The sequence below is a fragment of the Equus asinus genome, chromosome 13 (genome assembly GCF_041296235.1).
Source record: "Equus asinus isolate D_3611 breed Donkey chromosome 13, EquAss-T2T_v2, whole genome shotgun sequence".
In the NCBI taxonomy this organism is placed as follows: domain Eukaryota; kingdom Metazoa; phylum Chordata; class Mammalia; order Perissodactyla; family Equidae; genus Equus; species Equus asinus.
Window position 1 is genome coordinate 21,838,388 of NC_091802.1, and position 17,794 is coordinate 21,856,181.

The 17,794-nt window shown below is 42.7% G+C and overlaps 1 protein-coding gene across 18 annotated transcripts in view; it reads left to right on the top strand.

Moving 5' to 3' along the window:
* Positions 1-4,306: 4,306 nt before the first annotated feature.
* The window catches only part of RHOT1 (ras homolog family member T1), a 56,655-nt gene continuing 43,167 nt past the window's right edge, over positions 4,307-17,794 (top strand). For 6 of the 18 annotated variants that reach the window (XR_011493704.1, XM_014862157.3, XM_014862161.3 and 3 more), the window contains exon 1: positions 4,349-4,583. Coding sequence is in view for 13 of the 18 variants with exons in the window: in XM_014862157.3 (XP_014717643.1) it covers positions 4,508-4,583 (76 nt within the window). In the remaining 5 variants the exon portion in view is untranslated. Of the gene's footprint in view, positions 4,584-15,294; positions 15,576-17,794 lie in introns of those variants that run through there. The other 12 variants (XM_070482753.1, XM_070482752.1, XM_070482757.1 and 9 more) reach the window with 11 other exon arrangements.

Here is a 17,794-nt window from a genome sequence, read left to right on the forward strand (position 1 = left end):
ATTCATTTTGCCTTTCAGAGTTTACAATTTGGGTGGGCAGGCTAACCACTTTGCCCTTGGAAAGACAATGCAAGTCAGCAAGTGAATTCCAAATTTAAGAATGCAGCTGTTAAGGGTGATTTGTTAGCGTGAACTATGTGTTAAGCAATGTGACAAATGCTTTACCTGTATTATTTTATTTAGTTCTCAAAAGAGTCCTATGAGATAGCTCCATTTTGCAGATGAGGTTTACGTTTTTCAGAGGGGCCATGTAACTTGCCCAGTGTTGCACAGCAAGCAAAGTATTGGAGATGAAATGGAGACTCCAGAGCCCACGCTCTTCACCATTCCATGGGGGAATTCAGGCCAGCTGGAGGGGGGATGGTCTGAGAGCCTTCTCAATATCAATTCTCTCTTCATTGAGGGTATTTGTTTTAGAATTTGTATCTGAAAGGAGCTCGAGAAAATTAAAAAGAAAACTAGATGTCACCTTATCAGCAGATGAGGATCTTGTCTGGAAAACTTTCAACACGCTTAGTTTTAATCAAACGCCTTTTAATAAGTAATTGTGCTGAGTGATGTGTCTTGCTGCCAAATCAAGCAAACAGAATCTGTGTCCTCTAGAGATTGATCCATGTGACTATGCAGAGGACATGGATGTTTGAACAATGAACCAAGAACACGAGCATTAAAAGGCAAGATAAAATATTTACCCTGAATCAAACTGCTGGACTTTTCCGTTCCACCAGAGCAGGCTTGGCAGGAAGAGGAAGTCTTCCTGGAAGGAACGGGAGGCAAAAGTGAAGAATGGGCAGATAATGGATGCTGCTTTGGGTTTAACTTAAGTGATCAAAGATAGATGGGTCTGAAGAGTGGGGCTGATGCCAACCTGTCTTGTTTGGCCTTTTGCCCAGGACTGTGTTTAACTCACCAATCAGAGACCAGCCTCTTGTTCCACCCAATGTCAGTCGTTTAACACACACTGTATCTTCTACCCAGCATGCCCCCGGGTATTCCACTGTCCTGAGACTCAGAGAGAGCCTGGGTTGCAAGTTTCTCCTTTGATAGGCATAAAAGATGGATCCTCTTAGCTTCTGGCAAAAGTACTTTGTTCAGACCTCCTTATGTCTACTGCACAGTTGAGGAGGCATGAAGTCTGTCTTGTGAAGGTAGAGCTCCTTTCTAGCAGCATTCCAGAGGAAAATTCCATCAGTGCCTTCTAGATCCCAATCTGTCCTCTTTGCTTTATTCAATCTACTTAATATACACTAATCAATCTGTTCTATCCCAACTGTAAATTTCACTGCCAACAACTCCATTCTCTGGCTCATGTTTTGCTGCAGTGTGTGTCATCATGTGGCTCTATTCTCAGGCTCAGAGAGGTGTACAGAAGTCACTTCCCTCACAATTTATTTTATTTACCCAACATTTATACATCACGGACCATGTACCAGGCACTATTTCCTTTAATATGTTTTCCAATTATATTAACTTGCTGAATCTTCATAACAACCCCATGAAGTGTTATTTCCATTTGGCAGATGAGGCACAGAGAACTTAAGCAATTTGCCCGATGAGGTCAGACCTTCACTCCTGAGGTTCTTCTAGGCAGTATCTCCACCTTGTTGGACATAGCCCTCGATAACATTTGGTTGAGTAAAGGATGTCTCACTCCCAGGATCGAGCCCTTTCCACTACCCAAAGCCCACCACCTGAGCTTCAGAAAACTTCAGAGTGACCCCTGATGCATGTCTGCTAACATTATGAGAAGGGCATAAAGCTCAAGGCAAGGCAGGGAGCCCAAATTTCAGAAGTACAGCTGGTCAGGAGACGGAGAGGGTCTGTCAAAAGAAACTTACATTGCCCGGGAGGCACACTCCTGCATGTTGGACGCCCTGCCTCCAGCTTTGGTGAGTGTTGGCCTCCCTTTGTACCAACCCGTTAGTTGTTGCCTGCTGGAGGTGCTTGCTGGTTGTCTCCTTTCTGCAGCCCTTGAGTCTCCATTTTTAAGTAAGTTTTATTTACAAAGGAGTGTGCAGTATTATCTCTGTGATGTTCCCCCCAAATAAATTCTTCCTCCCGGTCCCCTCCCTTCCAGACATTTCCCCATGCCATAGCCATTACCCAGGGCTCATGCACAACTCCACAAAGCCCTTGTCTCTTCTTACATTCCTGGAGAAGTCCCACAGAATGAACATTGCCATCCGCTGGCAATGCTGATCCAGAGCTCTTGGGATCAAAATTCCCTGCAAAGTCCTGCTGGGAGTGAGCAGTGCCCTAAAGAATTTGCCCTTCTCTGAAAGGCCTTTGTCCTTTGTGACCTGATATTTGTGTAATTTATTTTTTTTTAATAAAAAGCTTTCTCACATACATTATTTCTTGGGATCTTCCAAACGACTCCACAAAGTACAGGGTTGGGAGGAGATTATAGTCTTCGTTTGGTAGAGAGGAAATTGAGGCACAGTGAGGTGATGAGACTTGCCCAGTCAGGCTCTAGGGACGCCAGAGCCAGGCCTGCATCTCAGCTGTACCGCCTTTGGCAAGTCACAGTATCTCTCTGGGTCTTGCTTTTCTTACCTACAGAGTGATGGGATTGGGAGAGGTGCTCTGTAAGTGTCCTTTCAGCTCAAACATTTCGTGATACTAAAATTCTGAGGACTGCTGTTCCCTGAAAGATCAGGTAATCAAGCCTCCTGAACTTCACATTTCCATCCATCTGATTTGCATCCATCTTGGACTGTGACTTCATTATCTCTCAGTGAGCAGGGACTGTGTCTTTCCTGTCTCCCTCTTTATATCACAGAGAGAGTGTTTTTTGGAAGGGCTTCCTCCCCTATGCTCCTGAGAGACATATTATAACTAAGATGGTGAAATACTGTTGCAAACATAACAATGGTGAGTCTGGCACTATACCAAATGCTTGATGCGTATTATTTATTCTTCACAATTACCTGAAGAGGTTGGTATTGTCATTATTACCGCCATGGTACAGAAGAAGCGACAGGCTTGGAGAAGTAAAAGAACTTACTCAAGATCACAACTATTAGGTGATGGGCTCAAGTCAAATACAGGCAATTTGTCAGCAGCTCTTATCTGCTGCACCATACCATGTGGATTCTCCTATGAGAAAGGGGTTTTGGTATTATGCACATTTTATTTCCTTTAAAAATTCATTATGGAGCCAGTCCTGATGGCCTAGAGGTTAAAGTTCAGTGGGCTCCATGCCAGGCAATCAGGGTTGAGCTCCCAGGAGCAGAACTACACCACTCTTCTGTCAGTAGCCATGCTGTGGTGGTGGCTCACAGAGAAGAATCAGAAGAACTTACTTACAATTATACACAACTATGTACTGGGGCTTTTGGGTGGAAAAAGGAAGAAAAAAGGAGGAAGACTGGCAGATGTTAGCTTAGGGAAAATCTGCAAAAAAAAAAATTCATTATGTAATATTTAAGACAGAAAAAAGGCACATTATGCACAGGTAGTGTTTCCTCATTTATCATTTATTGTATATATCTCCATATCTATCTATGTATCTATCTGTCTGTCTCCCACTGTGTGTCAAGCACTGTTCTAGCATTAGGGATATAGCAAAAAATTCCTCCAGATTGAGAGGGTCAGGAGGACATTAAGGGAATGTTAGGAAAGTCAGTAAGAGTTTGTTATCCAGTGCCACCTAAGTGTCCAGCAACGTGTTGGGCAGGCCCATGTAAAGAGAAGCATCAGAAGACCTTGCCGAAAGTAAACCAAGTAGAGAGAGGAAAGTCAGTTAGTTTGGCTGTAAAGAAATGAATCTGTTTACATAGATAGTGTAAAAACGAATCTCATAATTTAGAACTGTATTTTATAAGCATCACAGGTAAAAAGCAGCTCGGGTGGTGGGCTTCGGGTAGTGGAAAGAGCTCCATCCTGGGAGTCACGTCATCCTTTACTCAACCAGGCTTTAACGAGGGCTCCGTCCAATAAGGTGGAGATACTGCTGAAAACGAGGTAGACAGATCACTGCCCACCTGGGGTTTATAGTCGGATGAGAATATTCCCGCTCTGAGTCACTGCCAAGCTCTAGCTATGTGACCTTGGACGAGGAATTTCTCCTGCCCCTATTTTGGAAAATAAATGGCGAATGTCACTGGCGAATCTCACTAGCGAATCTGCCGTTCACTTCCAGACCAAAAGCGTAACCTCTGAAGGCTGTGTGCCCAGACTAGGGTGGGCGAGGCCCCGTGGTCTGCGCAGCGGCGAGCCTGACCGCGGGGGCGCTGCTCAGGGCCGGAGCGCGTTCGCGTTCGCGTTCTGAAAGCGCTTGTCCCTCGCGGCGCCCCGTCGGCCCGCCGCCGCCGCCCGCGGAGCCGGAGGAGGCGGAGCTGGCGCCGTCCCGGCTCCCGAGCGGGGAAGCAGCCGAGGAGGCGGCGCGGCGGGCCCGGGCGGCCCAGGCTCGGGCGGAGCGGCGAGGGAGGCTGGCAGGCGGCGCCGGCAGCGCGGGGAGAGCGGCGCCGCGGGGTGGGCGCTCCCGGCGAGAGGAGTCCGCTCCATGCGTGCGGGCCGAGCCCGGCCCCTGCGAGCCGCAGACATGAAGAAAGACGTGCGGATCCTGCTGGTGGGAGAACGTGAGTCCGCGCGCCGGGCGGCCGAGCCTCCGCAGCCCCTGCCGCCGCGGGCCTGCTCGCCCCGCGCCGCCCCGCTTTCCTCCCTGCGCGCCCCCAGGCCTCCCAGCCCTTTAGCGCTCCCCTTTCGGCTGCCTGCAGGCGGCTCTCCACCTCTTATCTCACCTGAGCCCTCCTAAGACCTCCGTCTCCTGTCCCCCAGTCGTCCTCCCAAGCCAGGTCCCCGTTAGCCTCTGACCGCTCAGCCTCATCCCTCCGAAGGTTCTCTCCTCTTTTTCTTCTTCTCATCCTTTCCTCGTGGGCCTCAGCGTTTCCGAGGCCGCCTCCTTTCAGACCCTCTCGTCCTCCGTGGAGATTCCCTTGTCACTGCCAGGCAGGTGCTGGAACAGGCAGACTGACCAATTGGGATGGCGTGAACCGGCTCCCGGGGAAGCTAGGGGGAGGGGTGCAGAACTATTTGACTTGCGGGCAAGGTCAGCTTTCTGCATTTTTTTGCGCCCGGGATCTTCCCTCTCTCTAGGCATGGACGTTAAGGTATGGAACGTTTTAAGCGATACTCCTGCTTTGCGTTGGAATAACTCCTGGTACACTCGATGTTTCTTCAAAAATTTACTCAACTTCCAGTTATGCAAGTTACACAAGTGCTTAGTGAGTGAATAATTATCTGGGGAGGGTCCTTTAGTTGAGAGAAGTATTGTTACCCAAAGGCTTAATTCCTTCTCCTCTTTTTAAGCATTATTTGTTCCATAGCTACTTAGTAATTGATTTATAAATAACAGCAGGCACTCATGAGTTCCAAACAGACACACCCACGAGACCCCCTGAAGAATCTTAGATTTCACCTTTTGAAAATACCATAAAGGAGAAATGCCTTCTGTTCGCTGACTTGGGGACAGAACAGCAGGGACGTCTTGATATCATGTGCAAGTTACATGACTCAATTGGTAGCACTAAAATAAGAAGAAAGTGGGCTGGCGAGGACTGTGTTGTTTGTTTTAAAGAACGTTAGTTAATACTCTACCATTGCTGTTTTGAAGCATTCTATTCTAAACCCCATTGCATTCTAGAATAGCCCTCCAGGTCACTGTAATGCACTCCCAAGGAAGAAAGCTAACACTTTTTTACCCTCTTCTGTAGTGTTCTTTGATGTTTATTGACATCTCTGTTCACCTGCTGTTTGGAGAAATCTTTTTGAATCAGAATTTAAAAGTCAGCTTAGCCAGACCAGTTTACTTTTTGGTTTGCAGTTGTGAATGTTAGTGTTTATTTATAACGTTATCTTAATCTGTATTTTGGATGGACTTCCTTGACAAAGTTTAGAAAGGTGTTATTTAACATATGATTCACGCTGATGCATTTGGAACAAGGTAGAGAAAGTGAGTAGATGTTCTGCTTAAAAAACTGAAAAAAACAAAAAAAGTCCTTAACAGTGTCATAAAATAGTTTTATAGGATAATCTTTAATACTAACTTTTTAAAAGCAAAAATCCCGTATTTTGGTTTTAGTTTTGAATATAGGAAGCAATTACGTGTAATCATTAGTCTGTAAAACATCTAAATAGAAATACTGTACATATGTAAGATATATTGTCAGCCTTGGGACATTTAAGTTAAAAGCTTAACAGTGTTACTTATTTAGAAGTACATAAAAGGAATAAAAATTTGTTAGAAAAATTACAAGCCATGTTCTGCAGAAATGAAAGGGAATAAGAGAGTTGATAAAAGTGTATATACAAGAGGGTTTTTTCCCTACCCTGAGCTAACAGCTGTTGCCAATCTTCCTCTTTTTTCCTCCCCAAAGCCGTGGTGCATGGCTGTACACCCTAGTTGTAAGTCATGCTAGTTCTTCTATGTGAGCCAACACCACAGTATGGCAACTGACAGACAGGTGGTGTGGTTCTGTGACCAGCAAGCAAACCGAGGCCGGCAAATCAGTGAGCCCCAAACTTTAACCACTAGGCCATCAGGGCTGGCTCAAGAGTTTTTTGATCATAGGGAGAAACTTGACACAAGAGAAAGCCTTACTTTTTGAGGAAGACGTTTTTCTTAAAAAGGGTGATACCAAAAGCTTTAGGCCAGCTGCCACACATGTATGTATATTTTTTCACGTTTAAGAATATTAGAGTTATACTTATTTGAGACATGTTATTTTAATTACTTATGTTAAAGGCTGGTATTTTGGAGGGAAATGGTTTTTTTGTTTGTTTTTTTTTGGTGAGGAAGATAGGCCCTGAGCTAACATCTGTTCTCAATCTTCCTCTTTTTGCTTGAGGAAGATTGTCACTGAGCTAACACCTGTGCCAATCTTCCTCTGTTTTGTATATGGGACGCCACCACAGCATAGCTTGATGAGCAGTGTGTACGTTCCCACCTGGGATCTGAACCCACGAATCCTGGGCTCCCAAAGTGGAGCACGTGAACTTAACCACTACGCCACCTGGCCAGCCCCTGGAGGGAAATGTTTGAAGCATTAACTTTTTGAGATTTCATGTAAATATTTCACAGCTGTCAGCCTAGCTGTGGCACTTTAAATGCTAGATAAACGTAGGTGTGACCAAGGCTATTTTAATACTGGTCCGATACACAGATTTATCGGGAAAACCACTTTTTTAGAAAAAAGTAGTAGTAATTCAGTTGTAGTTTTAAGATGGTTAACTAAGGGGAATGGGAAAAGCAAAGAAAAAGGAGCATCATCTCTGGTATTGTTGTAAAGTCTGCTCCTTCTCTGTCACTTTAGTATATTTTATTGCTCTTAGTGTCTGTCCCTGAACCACACAGCAGCAGTTTCATTCACTGAAGCTCTGAAATAGTTGTGAATGGTTTCAACATTCTGCTGGCTAAACCTATGCTGTACTCGGGGGGTGAAATGGATCTTTACTTGGCCCGTCCAGAATCTGGGTTCTGATCCATCTAGGCTTTAATGCTAATTCCTTAATGTCCATTTAGTGCTTAGATCAGAGAAGCTAGGCTGTCTATAAATTTTAACGTATTTCTTTGAGCAGAAAGCCACAGTGCTTTAAATATCATCTGCACCTTGTCTTAATTATTGAACATGTTGAATACCATTCAGGCGAAATCAAAAGTCAATTACCATTCTTTAAACAAAACAAAATTTTAAAAATGCAACCACACAAAACTTAGTTCTTCAGGTTATAATTTTTCGTGGTCTGATTCGTTGGCCAGAATTTGTATTTAATTAGATTTGCATTAGTATGCTTAACAGATGTCCTTGTTACAATACAATTAGCACAAGCCTTATTACCCTTTTGTCTGAATGAATCTTACAGCTACATTAAAAGTACACGAAATAGTTTTAGTTTTAATGAAGTCTTGTTTTTAAATTACGTTGAGATATATTTGTCTTCTACTGGTCAAATTAATTAATTAAGTGGAACTGTTATCCCCTTTTTAAATGGATCTGGTAGTTTTTACCTGATTTGTCTAACTCTGATTAGTTTATCATCGAAACTTCTGCCAAACTAGTTCAAGCCTCCATTGGCTCTGGCCTAGGGTTTTGTAATATCTCCTTAACTGGTTTCCCTGCTTCTAATTTTGTCCATTCTCCGAGTCTCAGGCAGAGTCATCTTTAAAAAATATCTCAGATCCTGTTACCCATTTTTAAAATTCTCTAATGATTTCTTCTTTCTCTTAGAATAGAGTCCAAACTTTTTAACATGGGCATACAAAGCCCTTCACAATCTGGCCCTTCCTTGTACTGCTCTCTCCTTCACTGCTTTCTCTACAAGAAGGCCCTGACCTGGGCGGTATCGCACTCACCTGCGTATTTGTTCACTTGATTTTTTGATACTTGGGCTAGAAAGTAAGCTCCGTGAGGGCAGCTGGTTTGTCTTGTTGATTGCTGCATGCCCAGAGCCTAGAATAGGCCTGGCACAAAGTAGGCACTCAGATAGTTGAAAGTACGAGTGAGTTCAAGCTAGTTCCATTTATTTAGACTTTCCATGTTTTCCAAACCACTTCTTTCAGTCCTAAAATTGTAATCATTCTCCTTTCTTAAATCCAGTCTGCTGTCGTTACTGTTAGGATTTGAAGGGGCAGCATCCATTCGATCTCTTGTTCTGTGTCCTCAGCTTTGCTTTGTCTGGGAGATTCCTGTGTTCTGGCAGTAAAGTAGACCAATGACTTATAATGGCAATGCCAAGTCTGTTTCATGTCTTGGCTGCCGGAAATTATAGTCTTTGCCAAGAGAAGTCAGCTTCTCCTTGAAACACCAGAGGTCATCATAGAGGTTTGAAGGGACTGGGGAAAGATTCTTCAGGTATAAACTAGGCATAAGAGTCAAAAAGACTTCAGGAATAAACTAGCATTTATTTTAGGAAAAAACTTTCTACAGTCCTTTTAAAGCCATGCTGGTCTCCCTTCTGGTCTTCGTAGAAGGATGTTTGAAGATTAAACTGCTCCGGTTTGTTATATTGTGTGTAGTACCTGGGTGATAGTTTATGGCCAAGGGTGTTCTAGCATTCTCGGCTTTCGAGAGTCTGTTCTGCATCGTCCTCACATATGTATTGAGGCCAGTTCTCTGCTGTTGTTTTTGTTCCTCTTCCACTACTGTTGATCTGGTTTGAAGGAGAGGGATAGACTATAGCGTTTGTCCTTCTGCAGTCCGCATTGTCCACATGTGGTCAGTGCAGTTTTCCTTTGGAACAATGCTCCGCTATTTTCCCAGTTAAAAATATGAAGTTTTCCAGTTGAAAATATAACTCATTAGTCACCCTCCTTCTCCCTGTGTTTTCTAATTTCAATAACTTAAGAAGAGCCAACAAAGCTTTTTAATAAAGAAGCAGATACAAATAAGGAGTAAGTCTCTTTGCCACTTGAAGTATGGGGTGTTTGTTATCAAGAAAAATAGCCAGTATGGCTGGTAGGGTGGTGATTGGAACCAGAGAATATTATTTCCACTTCATGAATATTAGGAATTTGCTGTCATTTAGAACTAGCTGTTCAAAAGATGTGGTGCAAAGACAAAGACGTTTTCGCCTTGTTAGTCTAGATAATTTGTCCTATAGTGAATTATGTTTCCCATGGATGACCTACTTAGAAGCCTGGAGTCTCAGGCAGAACTGTGGCATGTTGTATTGGACTGAATCAGAAGGCCTTCTGTCCTTGGGGATAATTGTGGCTGTGCTTTTTGTTTTTATAGATCACTTCAATATTTCTCAGGCAAAATAGAGGAAATAGAGACCCTCAGATGGCTGGCCAGCAAAGGATAATTTTTTGTCTTCCATATTAAAATTTATATTAAATATATTTATATTAAAACATATATAATATTTTATTAAACTTTATATTATAAAATATCTATTATATATTTGTATTAAATATAAAATTTAATTGGTACAATAATTAGAGAAGAGCTTGAGATTTTGTTCCTTTCTGGAAATAATTCTTATTTTCCGAAGCAGTTAAAAATGTATAGTGTTTATACTCATGTCTGCCATTGTTAAGGGACCTTTTTGATTGTAGGCTTATTTAAATAATTTTTTAAATTTCATATGCTAAAATGTTTCCCATATCTTTAAGGGACTCATTTATTTCTCAATTAAAATTAGCTCAGAAGTGGCCTATTTTAATTTTAAACCTGCTGCTTCATTATTTGATAGTCTTATTCAAGGTTAGGCAGGTAGACCTTGAGGGAAGCAAAAAGCCCTGGTTTAGATTCGCTGAAGCGTTTCTTAACGGAATCACGTCCGTGTAATCCTTGTTAGTTAAGTAGCTTCATCTCACTGCTCTTCCAAAGGGAAACCCAAAATGATACTAGTGGAAAAGTGCTCATTTTCTCCCAAGTTCACTGTAATCTGTCTCTTTCGCTCTAATTTTGAACTTTTTTTTAAAAAGGAAGTTGCTCTTGGATTTTTACGTGGAAGAGATTCATGGTCTTTGCTTTTTTTTTTGGTGAGGAAGATTCTCCCTGAGCTAACATCTGTGCAAATCTCTCTCTATTTTGTATGTGGGATGCCTCCACAGTATGTTTGGTGAGTGGAGTAGGTCTGTGCCTCGGATCTGAACCGGCCAACCTGGGCCGGGAAAGTGAAGCACGTGGAACTTTAACCACTCAGGCATGGGGCCAGCTCTTGTTCTTTCCTTTTTTTTTTAATTTCTTTTTTTTTAAGTTTTATTTTTCCTTTTTCTCCCCAAAGCCCTCCAGTACATAGTTGTATATTTTTAGTTGTGGTTCCTTCTAGTTGTGACATGTGGGATGCCGCCTCAGCATGGCCTGATGAGCGGTGCCGTGTCCGCACCCACGATCCGAACCGGCGAAACCCTGGGCCGCCAAACTGGAGTGCATGAACTTAACCACTTGGCCACGGGCCTGGCCCCTGTTCTTTGCTTTTTAAATGGCTTTTTATTTTTATGACTTCAGAAACTAGATGGAATTACATAGTTTTATCATAGTGAGTGCTAAACTGCCTCAGATTCTTTAACAGATGAGGCAGGATATGAATGAATAAATAAATAAAAATATCACACTCTAAAAGGTAGTATTGATATAAACAACTTAAATTGAATTATTCCCACTCTTTGGTACCACTGTCTTGTGTATCTATATGATCAAGCCTAAGTAAAGCTCTGGAATCATTATAGTCTTTACAACGCCTCCTCTCCTGCCAAGGTGTTTCCTTTCCTGTCTCTGAAGCCTGCCCTGTTGGAGTAGACCTGGTGGCAGGTTTGTCCTTTGGCAGGAGCCTGCTGCAGCACAGGCAGCCAGAACTGCCCCAACGAGCTGAGCTTGTGAAGAAATCTGAATTTCCTCAGAATGTTGGTCTTTCTCTTCTGAAAATATCCCTGGGGATATAGGGTCTCCATGGGAAAAGCAGGAAGGGGCAATGGCCAGGAAGAGTGTTCTAATGAGTTTTAAGACGAGAGATGAGGGGCCGGCCCAGAGGCACAGCTGTTAAGTTTGCATGTTCCGCTTTGGTGGCCCTGGGTTCACCGGTTTGGATCCCGGTTGCAGACCTATGCACTGCTTGGCAAGCCATGCTGTGGCAGGCATCCCACATAAAAAGTAGAGGAGGATGGGCAGGGATGTTAGCTCAGGACCAGTCTTCCTCAGCAAAAAGGGGAGGATTGGCGACAGATGTTAGCTCAGGGCTAATCTTCCTCAAAAAAAAAAAAAGAGAGATGAGGAATAATGGGTGAATTGTAAGGGTTTTGGTGAGGGAGGGGACTTTAAAGGTAACACAGGATACCTGTTGAAGGCCTGAGTTTTGCTATGATTAAGGAGCAACAAATCCTTAACTTTCTTGGAAACTGGTAGGCCTTTTAAAGTTGGTGATTGACTTAATTTTGATCATTTTGTTTAATATTTTGAGCTGTGGATTAAAAGTTAGGTCTGAGTTTCTTCTGAAACTAGTGAGGGCCTTGGAATGGTGGGATACAGGAAGATTTTAAAAAGGTATTTCTCAACAGGGGATTATGTTCTGAACAGGGAAGAATGAAGGTCTTAAGGGCTTTAAGGTTGGCAGATTTCTCGAGGACTACGCAAGAGTGAGACTTGTTTTCCTTTGGGTTGCCAGGGAGCATCTGGGTTACTGAGTATCTGAGTTATCTTTCCCATTTCTCACATAGTAGGTCAAGGATAAGGAATGTAGAGATGTGTAAGGTATCCAGGAGAGTTCTTCAGAAATGGAAGTTTCTGGAAACATCTGTGCTCGTGGTAGTTGTGGGATTTTGGAGACACTAGGGAAAAAGCAGACATCTCTACTGGGGCCAGAAAGGCCCAGAAGTTCAAAGGTCACAGGAATTGTACAGGCATCGGATCTTTTCTAAAAGGTTTGTTGCTTTAGGTACTTGGGAGTTACACTGCTCACTAAGATAAATTACGTAAGTACAGGGTCTGATGGGCTTGATCAGACTTCACAGCAGGGACGTTCTTCTGTCTAGTGATCCACAGAGAGCTCTGCTGTGTGTTACTTGTCGTAAATCAGACATCACCACTCTTTGCAAGGAACCTTGCTAGGGCCTTCTCCCAAATGTGTTCTTCTTGCTCTGCAGCATCACTTGCCAAGAGTGAAAAATAGACAGGAGGTCCAAGTTCTGAGTTTCCCGATGCTCTAATAAGAGGACAGTGGCTTGGCTCGTTTTAAGATAACTGTTTTCCCTCCGTTGTGCATAATCATTTGGAATTAGGATGGGCTGCTGTGGCCGTTGAGATGAATACTGCCTTGAGCTAGCTGAGGGTTTGGGGTTGCTGGGACCCTAAGCAAGGCCATGATGAAGGAATTATTTAAGGAAAAGAGTTACGAAATGCTGAATATAAGTTAGCAAGTTCTAGAAATTCCTGGACTCCACATTGGCCTGGTGAGTTCCACTTTGTTCTTATAGATAGATGAATGTTCTTGCCAAATCACTTTCCCATACACAATTAATACAGGCAATAGATACAGTCTGAGGATCTGTCTGCCATTTCGAGGGTAGTGTAGGGTACGTTACCTAATGTAATATGCACTTTTTCATCTGTTACTGGCCTCTTTTTTAGGTGTGCTACATGATCGTTTAGATTAATCATAAACTATAAACATTAATAGCATGTAGTCCAATTTTTTTTTTTTTAGCTGATGAGAAAATTGAGGCCCAGAGAGAGTCAATGACAACTCAGGGTCATACTGTTGATGGCAAAGCTGGTTCCCGAGTCCAAATTTTTGGGTCCGTTCCAGTGCTCACTTAACTCCTTTCATTCAAACTCACCATCAGCATCATCACAACTACCATTTGTGTGTTTAATGTGTGCCAGGTATTGTCCTCAGCATTAGACATCTGTGGTTGTAATTAATCCCCTTACCAATTCTGTGAAACCGTTCACTATATTTTAAAGATGAGCAAACTGAGACTTGCTGACTTGCTTGAGGAAACATAGCTAGTGAGTGCTAGAGCTAAGATTTCAGTCCAATTGTGTCTGATTCCAAAACCTGTATTCTTTTTTTGGTGAAATATTTATATAAAAGGTATAAGAATAATGTAACAAATACCCGTCACCCAGCTTAAGTAGTAAAACATTACCAATCAGTTGAAGCCCCTTCCCCATTGCATTTCCCTCAGAAGTAACCAGCCACTTTGCTGAATTTCAAATCTGTGCTCTTAGGCACTAAGCTGTACAGCTCCATTTACTAAGTGCATTTGCTGGGGGCTAGAGATTCAACAGTGAACACAAAAGACACATTCCCTGCCCATGTGGAGTTTTCTGTGGGTGATAGATACTTGTTCCTTAGTCTTTCTGGAGATGCTCTGTAGCTGGTGGTAAATGTCAGGTTTTCACCAAGCAGGTCCGGGAAGTCCTTCAGGAGACCACTGGTGGTATGCTGGCAGGTTGTCTAGATATGACACAGGCACAATACTGTCTTAAGAACCCACATGTCTTAACTGATTGTTCATTTTTTCCTCCTAGAGACCAAAGTATAGGCTGCTTTTATGAGCTTTTTGGTTTCCTACTATGTTTAGAGACTTCTGGGAGAAGCACATATTCCCTTCTCTTCCTGCCGTTTCCTCTTCCCCTTCCCTTTTGTTAATAGAGTGATTGAACATAGCATTTGATCCATACTCTTACAGCAATTTTATCTATCTTGTTTAATACGTTTTCCATATTATCCCCACAGAGTATCTAAGACTAAACTTTGTATCAGGTAAATATTTATCAAATGAACTGATAGTAGGAGTCTGCACAAGGAAGATAGATCCCATTTAGAAGCAGAAGTTAATTCTCTGTGTGTTTTTCCCGTTTGGTCCGGGGGGGGGGGGGGGCAGGTGTGCCAGAGTGAAACTCACACTCTTGGATAGAAGGTCTATTACAGTGTTTCTCAGTTTTTTGAGCTATCACTTCTTTTTATAAACACTTAACTCCTGGCCCTCTGCATTCTGACAGTAGGTGTCCTACAGTTCACTTCAATTTTGACACTAACTACCCAAAGCTAGCATCAGATCCCACAAGATAAAAGGCAAGCACCCCAACAAGATTACGCGTACTTTAGACACCAGCTGCAAGTGGGGTCCCCACACCACCCACACTTCTTCCTGTCTGACTACAAATTTGGGGCTTCCCACAACCCCCTTTGGTTCGATCATTCACCAGCATGATTCACAGAACTCAGGAAAGAGCTGTACTTATGATTACACAAATGAACAGCCAGATGAAGAGGTACCTGGGGCAAGGTCTGAAAGGGTCCCAAGAGCAGGAGCTTTTGTTACCGTGGAGTCAGGGTGCACCACCTTCCTGGTACATCGATATGTTCAACCAGGAAACTCCCCTGAGCTTTGCTGTCCTGAGTTTTTATGTGGGGCTTCGTTACGTAGGCATGATTGATTGACTTATTGGCCATGTGATGGAACTCAGTTTCTAGCACACGCACCTCCCTCCTTGGAGGTTTTGGGATGGGGCTGGAAGTTCTGACCTTCTGATCATATGGTTGGCTTTTCTGGTGACCAGCTCCCATCCTGAAGCTATGTAGGTCCTCCCCTCCGTCTGAGTCACCTCATTAGGATAAACCCGAGTATGTTGAAAGAGACGATAATAATAGACACTCCTATCACTGGAGATTCCAAGGGATTTTGAAGCTCTGTGCCAGGAACTGGGGACAAAGACTACATGTATTCTTTATTATATCACACCCTCCTTTAATACTGATATTTCAACATTATTTTTTGATTGCCTCAGCAGTTACCTACTATTCACAGCTCTTCAGTTGCGCTTTTCTTTTTCTTTTGAGGAAGATTAGCCCTGAGCTAACATCTGCCGCCAATCCTCCTCTTTTTGCTGAGGAAGACTGGCCCTGAGCGAACATCTGTGCCCATCTTCCTCTACTTTATATGTGGGACGCCTACCAGCATAGCTTGCCGAGTGGTGCTGTGTCCGCACCTGGGATCCGAACCGGCGAACCCTGGGCCACCGAAGCCGACCGTGTGCGTGTAACTGCTGCACCACCAGGCCGGCCCCTTCCTTGGCTCTTAAGAAAAGCTGTGAATGAGAGAGTTCCAAAAGCTCCAGGAGGTGGGACTAATTTCCCAAATGGCTGTAGCAGTGCTGTTGTGCTTGGGCAAGGTGAAGTCAAGTCAGATATTTCAGTCTGGGGTTGATGTGCTAGAGGTCCTTCTCCTGTTCATATAAAATTAGAAAATTCAGTCAGTTATCCAAGGGTTTTCAAATATTTGGTTACTGGGTTAAGGTAGACTCATAGGTGTTAAGTATGTACCTTATATTCATAACAGCTTGATCTAAGTTCTGTGGCACAGGAGTAGTTTAAAGGAGGACGGGGAGGGCTATAGTAGCTCTGAGATGTCTTTAGGGAGGAGGTAGAATTTGAGCCGTCCTTGAGAGATGGTTAATATTTGGAAAAGTAGAGGGGAGAGGACATGGTAGTTTAGATGAAGAAAACTATGTGAGGGGCAGGATTCATCATGGCTCATTTGTGTTTATACAGAGCAGGATGGCCTCATTTCAGCAAATTTTGTTTGTGGGGAATAGTGGGAAATGAGCAAAGATCCATGAGCTGGGGTTAAATAGTGCATGATTTTCGTAGGCCATAGTATAGTTTGGCCTTGATCTGGTAGGTAATTGAGAGTGAAGGAAGGCTTTGATTGGGTGAGTTGGAAAATGAAACCAATGTGTAAGAAAGATGGACTGGCCTTTGTGTTGTTGATAGATTAATAAGAGGAGAGACTGGGGAGGGGCTAGGAAGTTGGGAACTGGGAGATGTTTCATTCAGTAAAAGCACTATGATTGGGGAAAAGTGGGAAGAGAAGAAGGAATGAAGATTAAAAATTTCAAAAGAAAATTTGACAGAACTTGAATGCTAAGTACAGAGAAAGGATGCATCAAAGAGGGCTACAGTTTTGAATTTTTGCTTTTTATCCCAATGTGTAGAAAGAGTGTTCCTTATTGGTGAAAATTTCATAAATCCATTGGCACATAATCTCCGTGAACGTAAAAGTAGGGAAGACCTAGTGCCTTGATCACTGGTATCTCCAGCACCTGGAACAGTGCCTGGCATAAAGAAGTGCTTGTTGAAGGCATGAAAGAATGCAATTAACATGTGAGCCTTTAGGTGAATTTCAGTTGCCATCTGTAAATTTAGAACATGCCAATTTTTACTACGAAAAAAATGACTTTTGAAATAATACTGTTAACCTTTTCTAGTAGCAAAAATTATATATGTTTATTGTAGAAAATTGGGAAAATGTGGAAAAGCACAAAGAAGTAAGTTACAGTTACATTTACTTCAGAGATAACCACTGTTGGTGTATATATCCTTCCACAGTTTTTTTTCTATGCAAATACATATTTATTTATAAAATGGGATCATATTGTACATGCTGATTTATACCTGCATGAATGTGATTTTTCAAAGTAAAATGGGACAATTTGAGCCTCCAAATAATAAGAGTAATGGATTTTTTTAAATACTTTAGTTTTTTTTTTAAAGATTGGCACCTGAGCTAACAACTGTTGCCAATCTTTTTTTTTTTTTCTGCTTTATCTTCCCAACCCCCCCATACACAGCTGTATATCCTAGTTGCAGGTCCTTCCAGTTGTGGGATGTGGGACGCCGCCTCAACGTTGCCTGACGAGCGGTGCCATGTCCGTGCCCGGGATCCGAACCCTGGGCTGCCGCAGTGGAGCGTGGGAACTTAACCACTCAGCCACAGAGCCGGCCCCCAAGAGTAATGGATTTTAACTCATAGAATAGTAAAAGAATCCATGAGACCATAGTGATATGAATCAGAAGGGAAAGTTTTTCCTTACAATAAAATGCAAAGTGATGTAGAAGGACTGATAGAAATAGAAAATGACTGCCTAGCAACCGCTACAGCAATCCTTGTTTCAGGCAAGAATCATGAATGGATGCTAAAACAAGAAGGAAAACAAAAAGCAAAAGTTTGATGAGAAACAGAATATTTACATAGTCTCAAAGTATCTCCTCACAAGATACATATTAATTACAAAGGAAAAAATAATAACTTGACAGTGGAGAAACCTGGCAGGCACCACCTCCTCCAAGTGATGACAGCTAACATCACCAGTAATGACATCCTCTCCCTCCTGCTGTGATGCTCTAAGGACAAAATATCACTTCTGGGGTATTCCTGCCAAAAATGCAAAATATGAAATTAATGATGAGAAAATATCATACAAACCCAGTTGAGGGGTATTCTACAAATTAAATGGCTAGATTCTTCAAAATTGTTGAGGTCATGAAAGATAAAAAAGAT